Here is a 19,522-nt window from a genome sequence, read left to right as displayed (position 1 = left end):
CTGGGCCCACCTGGGCTCTCCTCAGGGCCACCAGGAAAGGCCTGCCTGGACTGCACTGCACAGCCAGGCTGTTTTCCAGAGCCCATGCTGGGGGCTTGGGCTCTGGAGAGCCCCAGACCTGGGGTTCTCCCTGCCAGCTCCACCACAGGGTAACCAACAGCCACACCACCACTTGGGGCTTAAACTTCCCACTCACCACCCGAGAACTCATCAGAAAGGGATAATGCCGCAGAACAGGGAAGGACGGACCCTGCTGAGGCCGCAGGACACAGAATGACTCATCTGAGGCCAAAGGCTAGAGCCCACCGTCCCCCCCAAGCCAGTTTGGAGGGCACTGACAGGAAGGAGAAGAGAGAAGGCAGGGATCTTGATTCTTGCTGGCAGCGGCCCTGGCCCTGGAGAGTCCTGGGATGTCACCCATGAGCTCCTCAGCCCTCCCTGACCAGAGCCCTGAGGGCCTGGCTTGGAGCCTCCTCCAGGGGAAGCACTTCAGGGAGGCCCCTGGTGGTGACACCTCACGGCATCCTCCCCGGCCCCCCACGCCACCCCTGTCTCAGAGCCTGTGAGCACGACCCCACCCCTGTGATGTGAGCAACTGGGCACCAGCATGTCATTTGAAAAAACAATGATTTTTCGTCCCTCCTATAATTCATATTCTTCCGCTTCCCTATCACCATGTGACCCAAGGAAAGAAAGAGGGAAAATGCCACCATGGGGAGGGGGGCCATGGCACCTGGGAGGTCCCTGGGGAGGGGAACAGGGGAGAAGCACCTGCCCTGGTTGATGTAGGTTGGGGGCGGAGGCTGAGGAGAGGCAAGAAGTCAGACCCAGGGTTAGGGACCCACCCCTGCTGCGGCCCCTCACACACCTTTAGGGTCAAACACAGATCCTGAGAGCTACGGGTCCTGCTCGCCGCTTGGACCCTAAGATGAGGCCACATTGCAAGAGCAGAGTCCCCTCCCAAGGTGGCTCTAGCAGGAGGTGAGAAACGGGAGAGGCTCCTGGGAGTAAACTGGCCTCAGTGGTGGCCTGGAACACCCCCAGCCCCTGAGAGGTGTGTGTGGGCTCCGGAAGCTCCTGCCTATGCTGGTCGGGGTGACAGAGGCTTCAGACCGGATGGGTCATCACGGCACCAGACCTGGACCAGGTGGGGCTCAGCATACCTGAGCAGTCCAGGTAAAGAGTCTGGGGCCAGACCTGACAGCAAAAATGGCGAGGACTCAGGCCAGCCTCTCCCCACTGCCACTAGGGCCCCAGGGTCCCCCACGTGATGAGGAAGAAGGGAGGGATCCTGCCTACCAGGCACTGACACAGAAGTGACTAAGGAAACCCTGACCGTTCACGCTGTCACCTGTGCCTTTGGCAAAGGCAAGGGGCTCACCGGGAAGGGTGAGCCTCCCAGCAAACTTCGCAAGCTTCAGAGCAACCCTCCTTGCAGCATCACAGCTCACTGCCAGAGTTGTCTGCTGCGAATATATCCCTCCTCCAGAGTGAAATCACTCAGCACGATTCCTAACCCCCAGAATGTAAGGAGCCACCTTGGAACACAGTGGGAAACACTCCTGTCCTGCGTGCAGCACATGGCCCCTCGCACCACGAGATTCAGTTTGAGTAGCTGCACTGTCTTGCCAGCCTCTGTCCCCGGGCAAGGCAGTGTGTTAACCACCTGGGCCCAGGCTGGGAACAGGCGCCCAGAAATGTGGAAGAAGAGAACAAATAGGCAGCTGAGAAGATGGATGAACATACCCTGCTACACAGGGAGCCCAGAATCAAAGGCAGAGGGGCTGAGTTCTCGGACATGCAAGTACCTGCCCGAGGTCACTTCAGGGTCAGAAGGGCCACAGGAGCCCACAAGGCCCGTCTCATTGTTAGGCTCAGGTGGGGAGGGGCATGAGGACTGCCCCACCCCCGCACCTGGCTGCCCCCCACTCACTCTGCCGTGTACATTCCCCCAGAGCTTGCTAGGCTCACCTGGATGCTGCTCTCCTCCAGGCCGTTCCCCCTGCTGGACCATCACGGCCTCATATCCCTTCATTTGTTTGTTAGTCTGCTAACTGCCACCTCCCTCCACTGGACCTGTCTGTGCCCGCTGAGAGCTGGGGGCTCTTCTGCATCCTTAGCTGTTGCTTCCTCAATGCCCAGAACCCAGCTGGCTCCCAGAGCTTCAGGATCAATCCAAGCTCCCCCGTTCTGGCTAGCTCTACCCTCCGAGGCCACCCTGCCCTGCACCCCCATGCCTGTCCCCCTCCAGGCCTCCCATTCCCAGGACACGCTGAAGGTCTGCACAGAACTGCACCCTCACCACCTTGTCCACTTCGGAAGTGCCAACTTGTGGTCCATCAGCTCAAGGCTCACCTTGGCTCTGACCTCCCCAGCCAGGCCCTTGTCCTTCCGGCTGCGCTAAGGCAAGCCAGTGTGTCCCCAAGAGAGCCAAGCTTCTCGAGGACAAGAGCTGGGCTGGTTTGGCAGACGTCGTGGATGAAGGAACAGCAGCTGCACCTCGTTGGTCAGCTCTGACCTTCCCAGACCTGTGCCAGGTGCCTCCTCACAGCACGACCTTTCACCTCCTGCACCCTGCCAGGGAGCATTACTACCCCCGTTTACCTACTGGGGAACAGAGGCTCAGAGAAACTGGGAGATTCACCCGCGTGAGCATGCGTGGGAACCAGGGCAAAGGCTCTGGGGAGCAATTTAGCAAATCTGCTGAAATTAAAACTGTACATTCCTACGGCCTGGTGATTCAAACTTCCACCATAGATGCTGGAGACAAACAGCCTTGAGCATCAAGGAAGAAAGGACAAGAACACTTATGCTCCTGGTACTTCTTTTCCATGGACAGATGAAGCCTATTTTTTTAAAAAAATATTTATTTATTTATTTATTATTTTGGCTGCATTGGGTCTGAGTTGCAGCACGCGGGATCTTTTAGTTGCAGCACGCACGTGGGATCTAGTTCCCTGACCGGAGACTGAACCCGGGCCCCCTGCATTGGGAGCACGGAGTCTTACACACTGGACCACCAGGGAAGTCCCAGATAGAGCCTATTTTTTATGGGAGTCGGTGGGACCACAGTCACTCTATGAGAATTCATGTACTCATTGATTCGTTCATTCACAAGACATTTCCTCAACACCTACTCTGTGCCTGGCTCTTCGCCAGGTGCTGAACTTGCAAAACCAGGTAAGCAGACCCTCTGAATCTGACATTAAATTTCTGGCATCTTTGTGTGAACCCCTAACCCCCCTGAGACATGCCAACAAAGGGCCCCCTGGGCGGTGGAGGAGAACTCAAGTGTCACTCAGCTACAATCCCTGCAGCACAGGGGGCAGCCAAGGAGGAACCTGGGTGGGAGGGACAGCCACACGGGAAGTGGTGCTCTCTGCTCTTCTGGCTCAGCTGTCACCTCCTTGCTGGAGCTTGCAGAAGACAAGCTCTGCAGCTGCCCAGAGCTGTCACCAAGGAGTGACACTACCCGGCCGTCCTCGTTCGGGGGGACTCTCACTCCTGCTTTGACAACTGCCAGCTCCCCCAGGGAGGCCAAGGACAGGCTGCTCTGAGGCTTCCCTCATCAGCTATCAGGGGGCCTCCCAGAGCGGGGACGGAGGTGTAGGGGGGTCCAGGGGGCAGGAGAGTGCTGCACACTTCAGGGAAGGAGAGGCAGTGGTGAGGACAGGCCTCGGCTCCCCCCATCAGAACGTTCTCTGCCCGCATCACCATCCCTGGGAGGAGGGGGCACCGACTGTCCACCCCCGTCCCCACTGGAATGTGACTTCATGCAGGCAGGGCCTCAGGCCTGCTAACGCGACATTCTCAGCACCTAGAACTGTTGTCTGGCACATAGCAGGTGTTCTAGAGACGTGCACTAAGTGAATGAGTGGGTGGATAGGTGAGCAAACCCTAGAGAGAACAGGAAGACACAACAGATGAAGGAGCCAAGGGGAAAAGCTAGAAGAGTCATAGATGGAAAAGACAGTCGGGGCTGTGGGCAGCGGGGAGAGGACTGGCACCCAGGCCACACAGGTATGGGAATCTCATCTTCCACACCCTACCTGTGCCACCCAGCCTCTCTGAGCCTCAGTGACCTTCCCCAGAAAAGGGAACCTCACAGGGCCACTGGGGCAACGCAGAGCCGTCATATAAGTGCCTCCTTGCCTGGGGCCAGCATGTGTGAAAACTCAGCCTCTTAGGCCATAGGGAGAGGCATTTCCAATAGTAAAAGGCATGAACCCCAAACTCCCTAAGAGAGATGTTTCTGTCTCTTTAGACCCCAAAGCCAACTCATGACTCCCCTGACAGTACGTTGGTGGATCGCGAGCCCCTTAGCCTGGCACAGAAGGCTTTGCCAACCTCATTCCTGCTCCCCCCAAGCACCCTACACTCCAGTCGGGCCCAACCTTGCACTGTGATGTGGAGATGCCGCTGAGCCTTTACACCATGCTCCCCTCCCGGTCAACCCTGCCTCTGCATTAGGGGCAGCGCAAGGGGCCCTCATCTGAAGCACCCTTCCCTGTGACCCTGTGGTACTTGCGTGATCAGCAGGCATATTAACCGGGAGGAAATTACGGATTCCTTGCCTTGCTCCCCACCCCTCCCGTGTTCCAATCTCTCTGAGCATAGGGACAGGAGTGCCTGCTTCTGCACCCCAGTGCCCAGAGTGGGGCCCATTTAGACCAGGGTTCTGAGAGCGCCCAAGGAGCAAATACATGACCGGGGACAGCTCACACTTGAGGCATGCTCTCCATGTGCCCAGAGAGCCACTGAGCACTTTTCTGGTGTTTAACTCAAGCCATGCTCAAAACAGCCCTAGGAGGTGGCACTGATTATCCCCCATCACGGCATACAGCAGGGCAGGGCAGGCAGTCGCTTCCTTTCTTCTAGGCCTGAAGGAACAATCCACCCGCTGACCGGCCAGTCACGTTCTGATTCACTAGTGCAGTGTAAGGTCTTAATTTCAATTTGTTGCCAATGTTGAAAAGTAATTAGATTTCCTGTAAAAGTTGGATTTCCAGCTTCTCGGCGGGGTGGGCTGGGGAGCTCACAAGAGTGTGTCTGTTCATTCCTAAATGACCACAAGTGAATGGAACCCAGGAGGGGATCTCCAGAGGTGTCGCCTCTCCTGTCGCCCCAGTCCCCACCACTCCCTATTGTCCACAGCCTGGACACCCTGATTAGGCCTCCTGCCTGGCTCCTGTCAGCATCTGAGAGCGCTGCCTTCTTCTAAGTACTGTATCAGCCTCACACACTGCTGGCCCTGATAGTCATACTTCCTGGTAGCACACAGGGCCATGCTCTCAGGCCAGCGGGACAAGCATGAGGAACAGGAACAGTGCCAGGAACGTCCGGCTGTGGCCACAGCACCAGCAGACCCTGGGGCCTGGGGAGCTGCCGTATGACAGTGGGAACTTCTTCTCCCCATCCTCACAGCCTTTGCCACGGCCAGGCCCAAACCCACGTGTCCCTCTTGCCCCGGGGGCGCTGCTTGCTTCCCTTCAGCTTAAGGGAACCAAGTTTTAGTGTCCAGTTTCAGAGATGTTTTTCTCTTCCCCAAGAACCAGAGCCAGAGACACGTGAATGGGACTTGGGTCTATGCTTTCCCCCTGGCGGGTTTGCAGCTCTGTGGCCAGTTCACGAGATCACCCCCAAGACAGCAGAAAACATTCCTGTCCTGTCGCTGCCTTCCCCACCATCACCACGTGTCCCCAGCATTCCTGGAAGTTGATGAGAACTGGAGCCCATGTGCCTCCGATTGTTTGCAAATCCTGGCAAGGCTTTGGTGAGCCCAGGCCAATTTCTGGATTAAATTAGAAAAGAAAAGAGGGAAAATATCTGAATCCTGGCACAGACAGAAATCATTCAACAAAAAATGTTTAAGAACATACTGTACAGAGGACTGATCCCACACTAGGAAGGGTCAAAGGGTATGGCCTCGGCTCTGAAAGCTCAGAAGCCCCTTTGGATCCCATGTTCTCCATGAGCCTAAGGAGTGTGACTGTCCCTGACAGAAGAGATGCTTGGGGTGGGGGTGGGCGGGCAGGAATTCTTCCAGAATATGAGCAATTAGCCCAGGTGGGAGGAGCAGCTCTGCTGGCCCAGAAATCTTGCTCCTCCTACTATGTAGTTTTAAAATGCTGACTCAGTTGCTTTAAAAAGAATCCCCAAAGTGACCTCACAGACCCATTCAGCTGGCAAAGCTGGGGTGGGGGTGGGCTGGGGTCTGAGCAGGCAGAGGGTGGAGCTCAGCTCAAGTGTGAGGTTCCTGCAATGGCCAGCAAGAAAGGGTTGCTCTAGCTGCAGGGGCTCAGAGGCCTGAAGAGGGAGAGAGGGAGCTTGTGTCCGGGGGGTACCTCTTGTCCGTGAGTGTGCCAGTCTTGACGGATCGGAGTGTGTGGGAGGTGTAAAGATGAAGAAACCAAGTTCAGGGCAAGGCAGGAACTTTGCCAGGTAGGTAAAAGCCAGGATTAGGATGCAACTGCTTCTGACTCCAAAGCTGGTCCTCATTCTACGCCCAATGCTTCCCTAACACGTATGCCCGTGTGCACGGACAACAGTGGGAGGCAAATGCAACTATAAAGTGCTGGGGCCACAGCTCAAGGTGGGCCCTAAGCAAGTAGAAGATTTCTTTATACTCTGAGAGCGAATACTTCTTGAGAGCCAGAGAGTGGCTTTGTGGGCCGTATGGTCTCTGTCCCAACTACTCAGCTCCACCATTGTAGTACAAAAGCGGCCATAGACAATTCATAAATGAATGGCACAGCCACGTCCCAATAAAACTTTATTTTCAAAAACAGATGATGGGCCGGATTTCCTGCCTTGCCCTGAACTTGGTTTCTTCATCTTTACACCTCCCACACACTCCGATCCGTCAAGACTGGCACACTCACGGACAAGAGGTACCCCCCGGACACAAGCTCCCTCTCTCCCTCTTCAGCAGGATTTGGCCTGCTTTAGATGCTCCAGTTTATCTTGAAAAATTCAGGCGAATTTTGCTTTAACTCAGTAATATGTCCCAGTTTACTTTCATATAAAATTGATGTTTTAAAATGCCTGCCATTCGGAAAAAGTGGCACTTTAGGGGGAGACACCTCACATCTGTACCGTGGCCTCAGCAACCTCTGGCAGGCCTCCTGAGAGGACGTGCTCCCAGGAGCAAAGAGCCGTCTTCTGGGGCAGGTCATCACCCAACACACTGGCTTGCCTCACATCTAGAAGGAGTGCACACAGACCAGCAGCTCAGTCAGGCAGCAGTGCTAGTTCTCTATGGATCCTGAGAGCCCGAGCAACCACCAAGGCCTTTGGTTGCTCAGGGAAGAGTAGGACTGAAATTAATGCTTTAGTTAAATGCTATAAGCCATATAGGAAGCACTAGTCTTGTGCCTAAGTTTTATATTTCTTGAAGTCTTGGCATGAATAGGTTTTACTTTTAAAAGTGCATTTGTAAACATATTACTTTAATAATGGCTCTCGAGTCTTCCCCGAAGGCATTCCTCCCTGGCCTCCCACTCACCTGAGCCCAGAGAAGACCCACTGTCCATGCCTGACAAGGTAACTGGAGGTTACCGCGAACATGAGGGCTGCGTCACCGCATGGCTCCTTGGTGTGCCAGGCTCGCACTGCCACAGCACTGAGTTTGAAAGCACAGACTAGCTCAAGGGCTGGCACCAGAGTCAGCAGCAGGCACCTTCAGGAGTGTTGACTGCCTCCCAGCCTGGGAGCTCCAGGCAAGGCAGGAAGCCCGTTTCCAAGGAAGAGGGGTCAACAGGACCGCAGTTCCCAGTGCAGAGGGGGACCCGGGCACAGGGGAGTTCCTTGTCCTCAGGGTGGGGCCCGGGCACAGGGGAGTTCCTTGTCCTCAGGGCTGAGCCTGGTGAAGGTCAGAAGATGAGCCAGAGTTGAAGACTCAGGAGGAGGAGGAACGGGATGGCGGCAGGGGGAGGCCGGCGCCAAAAAGGCACACCTAAGTAGGGGACCAAGGAGGGACCCAGCAGCAGTGTGGGACAGGGGCCCTGGAGGAGCCAGCATGGTTGGAGGGGCCGCACATCTGCCAGTGCTCCCCACTCCATCCTCACAGCCTACTGGTGGTGGGATCGAGACCCCTCCTCCCTCAAACATGTGGGTGAGGCTCTCTGGCAGCCTTCCCCAAGGGGTCCCAGCCTCTCTGGCCCAGTTAAAGGACCCTGGGCCCAGGACACAGGGCTTCATCCTGGGTTTGCCAGCAAGCTCAAGGCTATGGTGTACGAGAGGTAAAAATCAGTGCAGACGGCCCCAAGGGATGAGGCCTCAGCCCACAGCCCGGCCTCAGTGCTCAGAAGGCACCAGCTTTCTTCATCTGGGCAGGGAGCCGAGAGCGGTGGTAGATTTGAGCTGAGCCTCCAGACGAGTAGAGGATGGGGATGGGCCATAAGAATGGGGCCTGAGGCAGGAAGCACAGGCTCAGGGTCCTGGGTTCAGGGGCGAGTGACCAGGGCCCACGCCCAGGAGGGCTCTGCACTTGGGCTTAACGCTCTGGGGTTACCATCATGAAATTCATCATTTTACCTTTGAATTTGTGTTTTGCGAGTGAAATCCGCTGGGACAGGGAAGCCTTGGCTCACACGTGGTCCCTCTTCCACAGGACAGGCTCCTGGCTTCCTACTCCCCACTCAGTGACCACTGCAGGGGCCTGCATGCAGGTGCAGGGAGGGTCAGGTGGACACACGTGCCCTGGGGCATCTTGGGGTAGGGCACGACCTGGGTTGGGGCGGTCGGCCTGTGGGAAGGGGAGATGCCCTGTGTTCTTTCAGTGGCAGCTGTCGGGAGACAGGACAGGCAGCTGTCAGGCCCCGGGGGCACACCCTGCATTGCTGGCCAGGCCCGGGGGCCCTCAGGGAGTGCTCCCTCATGGCTCCAATCCTGGGGCGGCCTGTCTTCCTCCTCCCAACCTTCTTAAGTCTGGTTGGTGCTTTGTCTGAACTTCTGGTCAGCCTGTAGCACCCTTCGGGCACAAGCCATAAAGTACAAATCTGTTTAATTTTGGTGATTTCCCCATGCTGGTTAAATGTTCTAATATCTGCATTTAAAACAGGCCTTGTACAATATAAAGATGAATGGTAAAATGCATGATTATAATTAAAAATCCTAATTTTTCTTCGCTTAGAGCGATAATAAATAGAAAATTTTAAAATCTTGACAAGTTGAAAGACTGTATACGAAAGGAAAAGGCTTTGTATAGGTACCTTTTATGACACTTTTTCCTGCTCTTTGAATAAGAGAACCACATTTTCAATTTGCACTTGGCCCCGGGAGTTTTGTACCCAGGAGACATTCTGGGTGTGGGGTTGCCGCAGCTGAATGCACAGCAAGAATGGTCAGGTGGTCAGTGAGGGCTGGGGTTTGGAAAATGATGCTGCTGACAACAGGCCATGGGAGTCACTGTTGGGGGCAACCAGAAAGAAACTCCAGAAGATTAACTTCTGGAGAGGGCATGAAATGCCAAAGACAGCCCCCAAGGGAAAAACCAGGGAGAAAAAGATTTCAGGACATGACTACACACAAAAATGTAAGCCATCAACAAACCAACCCCAAACAAAATAAAACAAAAGGCAAACAACAAAACTGGGGAAAACATTTCCTACACAAACATCAGACAAAAAATTAACCTATTTTAATATAACAGTTCTTCAGATTAACACAAAAGAAGCTAAAGTCCCAGTGGAATAAAGAACATGAATAGGTCAACCATAAAAATATAAGATGATCACTGTTTTAAAATATATATATATATTTTTTTAAATGGGACCTCCTTACCGTCAAATACCTACAACTTACAACAAAAGTATATCCCTGTTGTAGCTATCCAACTGCCAAAGCTAAAAAGGATTTGGCGGTGTGAAGAGGTGAGGAGATGGGCATTTACTCAATGGAACATGAATAGGTGAAAATGAACAGAAAGCTTTCTGACAAAGAAAGCTTTAAACTGCACGTAAATGTGGACCAAGAATTGTACTTTTAGGAACTTAGTTTAAGGAAATAGTAAAGGATGAGTAATAGTTTCAGCTATAATGATATTCATTACTATCAGTGGCCAAACTAACATCTAAAAGGGAAATAAATTTTGTTACATGAGTCATATAAATAATCAATTACCTAAAAAGTATGCTACAGTCACGTGGTGCAATGTTATGCCATCATTAAAATGAAGTACTAGGCAATAATTGATAGGAGAAAACATCCACAAACCTATATGAATATATTCTAGTTTTCCATCATAAATAGTATATGGTACATGTTAAATATAGCATATTTTAATAAACAAAGAATGTTACTTTTCTAGATTTGAGGAAGAAAAGAAGGAAACTGGACCTCAAAAGAGGTGCTTGAATGGATTTGTGGGAGGGTTCTGAACGCCATGAGACCCTTTCTACATCCAGGTGGCTCTCTCGAAATGCTCAGCAAATATTTCCAACCCTTCTGACCCTCGAGAGTCTGAGGTGGAAAGAGGGATGGATTAATTCCCATTTTCCTATGAAAAAAGTGCATTAAATGTCTTGCCCATTAATGTTGGAAGGAAGTAGCACCTCTAGCAATTTCCTACTGCCCTTAGAGTCACATCCAAGTCCCTCCATTGACTGGCCTTCCTTGCCTCCAACTTCCCCTCTTACTTGGGCCCCTTGTTCCCCACATTGGCCCTACTTCATGGCTGACATAGAGTTGATGCCCAGTAAACATTTGCTGACCGTACTGTATGGACAGGAGCTGTGTGTATTAGAGTAGGATGGGCTGTGTTGCAGTTAACAGCGAATCTACCACATTTCAGCGGCTTAATACAGTAAAGGCTGGTGTGTGTTTCCTTGCACACATCACAGGCTTATGCAGGTTGGGCGGCCCTGCCCCATTTTGTGGCTGCAGCTACTGGGACATGTGACTTCCAAGGTCACTGTGGCAGGACAGAGAGAGAGGGAGGGGATACACTGGCTCTCAACTGCCTTGGCCAAGAGGCGACCTACGTCATTTCCTTCCACACAGGCCGTTAGCTAGAACTAGCCACACAGCCCCAAAAACGAGGTGCAAGGGAGGCTGAGAAATGGAAGGTAGGGGAGCATGTGGATATTTGATGAACCTGAAATGTCAGTGTCACACCAGGACCCACGTCCCAGCCCAGGGTCTGCCACAAAGAGACCCCAAAGGGAGTCCTGCAAGCAGAATAACTGAATGATGAGGGAGACCAAGCTGGCTTAGAGCTGCCAGGGCTGAGCCACGCCGACACCTGGCCCGACACCTTGGCCTCTGCTTCTCCTTGGAGCCCACATTCCCCAGGTCTTTTGCCATCGGGACCCCCACCAGACCCTCCTCCCAGGGCCTCTGTGACCTCCCTCAGGGGACAGACTGTCCGCCCAGGGCTGGCCCCCAGCCTTAGGAGCTGGAAATACTTCCATCCTGGTCCTGGCTGTCCTCACTGCTGACCAAATGCCTCACTTGGAGCACAGTCTGGGCCGGCTGCCGCCACATCTGTCCTGCACGTTGCTGCTTTGGCTTCAAATGCTGGGAAGCCCCAAGACCAGCTGTATGCTTACAAGAAGAGGGAGTCCTACCCTGGCCAGGCCTTGTAGGGCCACATGGGGCTCTGGCTGCAGCTTCAGGTGCGCCAGCACCTACCGGGTCTAAAGGCCCCCACAGCCAGGGCCACCCACACTGCCATTTAGCACCATGCTGGTCAAGTTCAGAGGAAGGGCACAGCAGGCAGAAAGCAGAATGGTGCTTCCCAAGGGCTGGGGAGAGGGGGCAATGGGAGTTATTTTTTAACGGGTACAGAGTGTCAGTTTTGTAAGATGAAGAGAGTTCTGGAGATGGGCGGTGGTGATGGTTGCCTAATAATGTGAGTATACTTAATGTCACTGAACTGCTCCCTTGTAAACAGTGAAGATGGTAAATTTTATATTTTTCTCATAATTAAAATTTTTAAAAAATTAAAACAAAAATTCTATTGGAACGTGATTAAATTAAAATTTCAGTTCTTCAATTACACGCCACATTTCAAGCACTCAAGGGTCAGGGTGGCTAGTGGCTATTGTATTGGACACGCAGAATTAGAGCATTTCTAGCAATGCAGAAAGTTCTATTGGACAGCACTGCTAAAGAAGCTCATCTTTTCTCAAATATTCCTGCCTTCTCAATCCCCGTCCTCCCCAAGACCACCAAAGGGCTCACGTGCCTTAGATCATCCCCAGGGACTCTTCCCAGGGCATGCACGTACCCTGGATGAAGACACTGAGCCTTAGAGGGTATTGTCAAGGCAACACAGGATCCAAGCAGGGGGCCTCATCTCCCTCAACCACACTGCACTCTTACGGTGGGAGCTCAGGTTGGAGGTACAGATACCCCCCCCACTGTCGTGTCTCCCTGAGCCCAGGAGTGTCCACCAGGTCCTCTGCCTCTGCAGGACCAGCCGTTGTGCCTGGAACAAGCACCATTTGCAGAATGCAGCAGGGGAAAAAAGACACGGCCCAAGTACTCTTTCTCAGCTCCTCCGATTCATCTCCTAAAATCCCTTTCTGTTATGATCAAATTTGTTTCAATTTAAGAATTTTTATATTTCTCATTCTTTTCAAGAAACTAACCAAACCACACCCTTATCCAAAATTGAGGTACAGTTGGATCACGGGGATGTAAATGAATAAATTGAAGTTAACTGGCAAAACCAAGACAAAGCTCTAGACTTCCTCCTACCAGCTAATGGGCATAAAGGTGTGCGCGACAGAGGGACCCTCCACACCAGGGAAAAGGCGGATTTGATCCACCAGCCTCAGGAAAACACTCAGAGTCCTTGCCGTACTTGTCAAGAATAATTCTAAACCTGCTGTCGCTAAACTAAATATTGTCATCGTCACGATAGCAAAACCACATTTATTTAGAGACTGTAAAACACGTTCACCTTCATCATCTCATTTAATCCTCACCGACAACTCAAGGTGAAAATTATTGCCCATTTTAAAGATGAGAAAACCGAGGCTTAGAAGACTGAAGCCCATTCTCAGTGACATACCTGGTAGTGGTGGGGGCAGGGGTAACCCAGGTGCAAAATAATAAGAAATATATATCTGGTCTCGGCCCCTCATTCCTGGCACAGACCTCCTAAAACACTTGTCATTTCCTTAATGATGGGGGTGAGTGGAGCATCTTTTGTTATTCATAATGTGCCCCTTTCAACCTTACCTGAGTTTATGTTAATGAAGCGATTCTTGGTGGGCCCCTAGATAGTTCAGGATGGGGGCTGGTAGCCAGAGGAACCAACTGTGTGATGAGAGAGTTGGAACTTTCAGCCCCACCCCCAACTTTCAGGGAGGAGAGAAAAGCTGGGGATTGAGTTCAATCACCCACGGCCAGGGATTTCCCCAACCATGCCTGCAAGATAAAACCTCCATAAAAACCCTGAACAATGAAGTCCGGAGAGCTTCCAGCTTGGTGAACACATCGAGTTCTGGGATGGTGGTGCATCCAGAGAGGCCACGGAAGCTCCATGCACCTTCCCCATGCCTTGCCCTGTGCAGTCTTCCATTTGGCTGCTCCTCAGTTGTGTGCTTTCTAATAAACCGACGATAGGAAGTAAAGTGGTTTCCTGAGTTCTGTGAACTGTTCTAGCAAATGATTGAACCTGAGGAGCTGGTTGGTAAGAAGCGCAGCTGACAACCTGGGGGTTGAGCTCGGCATTTGAAGTGGGGCCCATCTTATGAGATGGAGCTCTTACTCTGTGGGGTGTAGGCTAATTCCGGTGTGAAGAAACAAGTAGTTTTCCTTTACCAGGATTCAGGACTCTCGAATTCCAAAACCAGTCCTTTTGTCCACTGGGTTGGAGGGCAGTATAATACTTGGGGAAAGACATATATTTTGAAGGCAGACAAGATTTTATATCTACCAATTTTATAGAGTTAGTGTGAAGAGTTCCAAAGGTAATGCATGATAAGTGACTAGCACAAGCCTGGCACACAGAGTCACATATTAAGAGCTCAATATTTGTAGCCATCATGGTATTATTATTACTATTATTATATTAAAGGTACTTTTCAAAAATAAGTGAGATTAAGTGTGACAACACTCTCCAAAAAAAAATAACATCTGCAAACAGACTTCGGCCCTGCTTTGCAGATGAGATGGCTGCATTCCAGAGGGTCAAGGACTTACCTAAGGCAGGTGGAGAGGAAGACAGGCCGGCAGGCAGGGGTTTACTCCTGGTCCAGTGACCAGCTCATTCATATCCTCCTTCTTGCCCCTGACCTATCTCTTCACTAGGGCTCTGGGAGGTCTTGCCCAAGGACCAGCTGAATTCCCAGGGGCTCACCATGACCCAGGAAGTAGAACTGAGAACCAGGCCAGGAGTAAATGTCCTACCCCTCACTGCTCGCCACCAGCTGGACCTCTGGAGGACCCAGTTCACTGACAGGCTGGGGAGCAGCCCTGCTGCTGTAGAGTCCCCTATCCCCTGGGCTTCCCTGCCCACCTCCAGCCCCCTACAAGCCCAGGCTTCCTTCCACAAATCCACTCCTCCCACAATGCTCGGCCCACAGCGTGTCCTGGTTGCAGGCCCACTGCATCTCCCTCCAACCCCTAATATTATCCCAGCAGGGCTCAACTGAGGCACCAGGCAGTGAGGGGCAGGACCTCCACACCACCCTAGGCAGAGGCAGGAACTGCATTTTCTAGAAGGTCAGCATCCTATACCTCCTGGGGTGGAAGGGGCTGGAATGAGGGGAGGGGTAACGGCTTAATCTCTCAGGATTGGGTAGACAGGGCAGGTGTCCCGTGGTGCCACAGGAGGCTTAGGTGGCACCCAGTCACCCAGTTAAGGAGCCCAGTCTCACAGGGAGAAACGGATGCTCTCTTCCACCTTCACTTCCTCTAACTACCTCAAGGAGAAACCTCGGATGGGTGTCGGTCTGTCTGTCCTCCTCTCTAAGACACACTAATCTCCCATTTGAACATCGTGGGCTGTGGTGCAGACCCGGTAGAAGGTAGGACTGTCTAGCTGGATTTGAATAACATCGCTTTACATTTTACTTCTAGGTTACCTTTACAATAAAGCGAGGTTGCCTTTGTAAATAATTTTAAGTTTTAAAAAAAGTCAATTGATTTACAGGAAAATACACAGCCTATACCATGTGGGTATGATGAAAAATTAAGAAAACTGGTACACAAATGACGAGTTTCTAGAAAGCTGCCTTAGCATGTCAACCGCCTTGCCAAGTCAGAACCACCCCCCTCCACCCACCCTTTGCAGAGGAGAAAACTGAGGTTCAACAGAATCGATGGGAGGGTCACCTTGTCTCACCTGGAGACCCAGACGGCCTCCCTGTGACCATGTCACTCACCCCCAGCTCCACCGGGAAACCGTGGCAAGCACAGCTGCCCTGGCCGACCTGCTGCCCTCGCCTCCCAGCCCCGCGCCCAGTGCCCTGCCCCCGCCACCCCACCCCCACTCACGATGTTCATGAGGGTGAGCAGGTACTTCTGCACATGCTCCTTTCCGTGGAACTGGACCACAGAGTCGTCCACCCCCAGCAGGACCTCGATGTTGTAGTCGTCGTCGGCAGCATGCCTGCGCACCCTCTGCCTGGAGCTGTTGACTCGCTCATCCAGGATGCCCAGGGCACGGCTGAGGCTGTCCAGGCTGCCCGGGGAGATCCCTGGAAGGAGAGAGGACATAGCCTGTAGCAGCAGCCCAGGCTCACCAGGGACACCGCAGCGGGACAAAACCCGACTCAGATGCAACTCGGCACCTGCCAGGTGCCAGCTTGGCCATCAGCTTGTCATCATCACAGCACCCTAACCGAGGGCATTTCTGTCCCCATTTCACAGAAGAGCAAACTGAGGTTCAGAGAGGGCAGCAGTGATGGACCAAGTCAGCTCAGACCCGGCGGCATGCAAACCCACAGCTCGGCCATCACAGAGGCCAGGTTCGGCACCCAGCAATGAACAGAGAGGGTGTGAAGCTGGATGGGCAGGGTGGACTCTTTTCACCCATTCACACACTCGCACACTCCCAAAGGGCCACCCAGTGCCAAAGAGCTGGTCTCCCAGGCTGGTCTCCCCATTTATAGCTGGGGAAACTGAGGCCCAGCCCAGGTGGTATGTGTTTCACAGTGTCTTTTCAGACAGCTCCCCTTCTGGAACTTTCTGCTCAGTCCCTGGCTGGAGCTAGGTCCCTCATCTCTATGCCAGGCCTGCCCACGCAACTCCTGGGTTGGGGCCAGGCCGTGGGTGACCCCCGACCCCAGAACTGTGCCTGTCCCTGATGCCAACTGCCAAAGAGATGAAAGGTTGCCTGACTGAATCATGCAGGAATCAGGATGAGCCCCTCTTATGACAACTCCCCCACAGTCTGCCGGGCAGGGGCTCACTCCATCCCCCACAGGCTAAACACCTGGCTCAGAGCGGGGCAGACCATTTGGGACATGGGGCCTTAGGGGCCGCAGCTGAGCGGGCCAGGGGCTGGATCGCATCAGGCCCAGGACCCCAGGATGTCATTGTACCATCTGCAGAGCTGCAGCATCTGTCTCAATCCCCTTCTACTTTCCCACTGGGTCTGGAGCCCACCATGGACCAGAGACCTGGCCCCTACCTCTCAGGATTGCAGCTGAGCTGGCCAGGCTGACCTTCAGCATTGCTGGCAGCCACAGACCACACTGTCCAATTAGTCTCAGTGCCAAAGCCTCTGGAAGCCCCTCACTACCCTGCACTGGTCTCTGTGTCCACGCCAGGTCCTTGACCCCAGGGTCCTGCCCCTCCGTGGCACTCCTCGTGGGGGGAGGAACAGGTGTGTCTCAGAGACTCTTGCCCTGGGAAGGACCTAGGACCTCAGGTTATCATGACATCACCAAAGAGTCTTCCAGAACAATTCTTCTCACTTGTCCCCTAAGCTCTTTTCCACGGCCTCCTCTGGAGGCACAGAGAGGCAGCCAGGCCCTCCGAGTATGTCTCCTCATCCAGTGCTGACAACAGGCCTCTTTGATGTGCCTTATTGCCTCCATTTTACAGACCAGAAGACTGAGAGAGTCCCCCAGCCAGCCAGAAGCTCTCTTCTTTACACCTGCTGTCTGTTAGGTTTCAGGCACAAACCTGCAACCTGGTTATGGAAGGAAAAGTGGAGGTGAAGGAACAGCAGAGGGGGAAGGGCTGCACAGAAAAGAGGAATGGGCTAGTGCCAGGGCTGAGCGTCTGCTGGCATTCCTTACCTCCTGGGGTCCTTGTGCCCCCGCCCCAGCCCTGTAGTCCCCCATGTTCCCCCAGTATGCACAGGCACACACACACTCCACACACATGCACACGGCAGGCACTGCCCAGGGCTGCTCCAGGGAGAGCGCCAGTGCAGAGCTCATCCTTCTGCTGGGCTGTCTGGAGAGGATTCAGGGCCCTCCTTGCTGCTCCCAGGGGAGACATCAGCGACTTAAACCTGACAGTGGGTTTGAGGAATTGCTACTCTATTTTTACACATTTATTTCTTTGCATTTTCAACAAGCAGGGACAGCTCACCTTCAGAACCACCTTGGGAAGCAGAAAGATGGTAATTTCCATAAAAAAACTCTTCCCAGGGAAGAGGCTGCATGTTACCCTCTGCCCCTGTCAAGCCAGGGGTCACTGACAGGTGGCCCCTGAGCAAAACCAGACCATGGGGGTTTGTTGGGGGGCCATGTGGTGTTTTTTAAATACCTTATTTGGTTGACAGTATTTCAAAATTTGGAGATTCATGTTAAAACCTAGAATAGCCAGCTTGTCTGAGAAATTAAGAAATGGAGTCACTGTAGAGGGGGAGGGAAGTTTACACTGTGCTGTGGAGTGACGGCCATGCCTGGAAACAGGACACAGGGGCCTGCCGCCTGGCCTGCCGCCCTTGCTGCCCACTTAACCTCTGAAGGCCTCAGAGTGTGCCCCCAACCCTAACCCAAGAAGTCACCGTGCAGTGACTCCTCTTGACATTTTCTGAGGGAGGAAATGGGGCTGCCATCAGGCCAGGGCTGGCTCGGGTACATCTTGTAGCTGCTTCTGCTGAGCAAGCTCAGTTTTTGGTTTTGTTTTTTTGTTTTTTGTGTTTTTTTTTTGCGGTACGCGGGCCTCTCACTGTTGTGGCCTCTCCCGATGCGGAGCACAGGCTCCGGACGCGCAGGCTCAGCGGCCATGGCTCACGGGCCCAGCCGCTCCGCGGCATGTGGAATCTTCCCGGACCGGGGCACGAACCCGTGTCCCCTGCATCGGCAGGCGGACTCTCAACCACTGCGCCACCAGGGAAGCCCGCAAGCTTAGTTTTTAACTAAATTGTATGTTACAAGCCCATTAAAAACAGCAATGTTTTCTAAGAATGCATTAGAAATGTTAATTTCACCACAAGCATAATTATTGTTATCATTATTATCTCGATCATGATAATTTTAGAGGGTGACTTGGACATTATGTTCTAGAACACCCCCCAAGGCCCAGCCCCTGTAGAGATGTGCCCAAATCCAAAGTAAAGTGCAGATGAAGGGAGGAAGACAGGGCCGCTCGAGGTACCTCGAAGGTGACAGCCCCACCCTACAGTCGGGTCCCTGGAAGCCCCAGCCCTGCTCAGGCCTGGCAGGACGTAGGGAACAGCTCCAAGGTCAGCAGGGTCTGCCAGGCGCCCAGACCTGGGGCCACATGAGTGTTGATGGGACCCAGCAGCCAGGCTGTCATTCCACCTTGTCATTCTTGGATGTCTCCTGAGTTTCCCTACAATGGGCCCGATCCTAAAGGCTAGGCCACGCAGAGATCCCAACCACACTCTGGTTCTAGCGGGCCTATCCCTCAGGCTGAGTCCTGCTCGGGTTCTCAGCTGGCTGCCTAGTGATTCCCTGAAACCAATCCCGGCCTTCAGGGCCTGTCCACCTGCACTGGGCTGCCTCCTTGGTCTAAAGGCCTCAGTTCCTCTTGGTCCCTCAGACCTCTCTGTCACCCTCCCCTCCTCCCCCTGGAGCTCTTGCATGCTTGTAACTGGCCCACCAACGAGCAGTTGGCACTGCCCATCTCCTGCTGAGGTGGGAGGACGATGCTGCCCTGGCTCCTGACTCCATCGCCCTCTGCGCACAGCCTCCCCACAAGGAGAAGCCGCTGGTCCCCCCTGGGTGGCTGATCCATGGTAGATGGTAGAAGACTGGACCCCGGCAGGCCGAGGCTTCCCTGAGCAGAGGTGTCTATGGCAGGACCCTATCTTCTCAATGGGTAACCGCAGGGATTTTAGTTCCCGGCACTCCCTGTGCTGGGGAGACCTTTCTGGAAAGTTCACGTCTCAGGCAAAGGATGACACAACAGGAAGCTTCCAAAAGCTGTCCCTCGTTTTAGAGTCTCTACAGCGGGTCGGACAGAATTCCTCAAAGAGTCAATAACAGTCTGTAAAGAGGACGGAACAGGGGAAGCAGAATTGCATCCGGGGCATCCCGAAGTGCCTGCCCGCCAGGGGAGCACGTGGGTCACAGCAGCCACAGCCTCTGGATCACAGGCCCCTGCCGGACCCTGCTGGCAGGGTGGGGCATGTGCACAGCCC

The 19,522-nt window shown here is 53.4% G+C and overlaps 1 protein-coding gene across 1 annotated transcript in view; it reads right to left on the bottom strand.

The window, feature by feature from the left end:
* ADAMTS2 (ADAM metallopeptidase with thrombospondin type 1 motif 2) overlaps positions 1–19,522 on the bottom strand; it is a gene marked incomplete at its 5' end in the record, with an annotated part of 229,139 nt that overhangs the window by 75,282 nt on the left and 134,335 nt on the right. The window contains one exon of the mRNA XM_079704077.1: positions 15,451–15,653. Coding sequence (XP_079560203.1) covers positions 15,451–15,653 — 203 coding nt within the window. The remainder of the gene's footprint in view (positions 1–15,450; positions 15,654–19,522) is intronic.

Source organism: Hyperoodon ampullatus (genome assembly GCF_949752795.1).
Source record: "Hyperoodon ampullatus genome assembly, chromosome: 4".
NCBI classification, from domain to species: Eukaryota; Metazoa; Chordata; class Mammalia; order Artiodactyla; family Ziphiidae; genus Hyperoodon; species Hyperoodon ampullatus.
The sequence above is the reverse complement of the archived record's forward strand: the minus strand, read 5'-3'. Positions and strand labels throughout refer to the sequence as shown.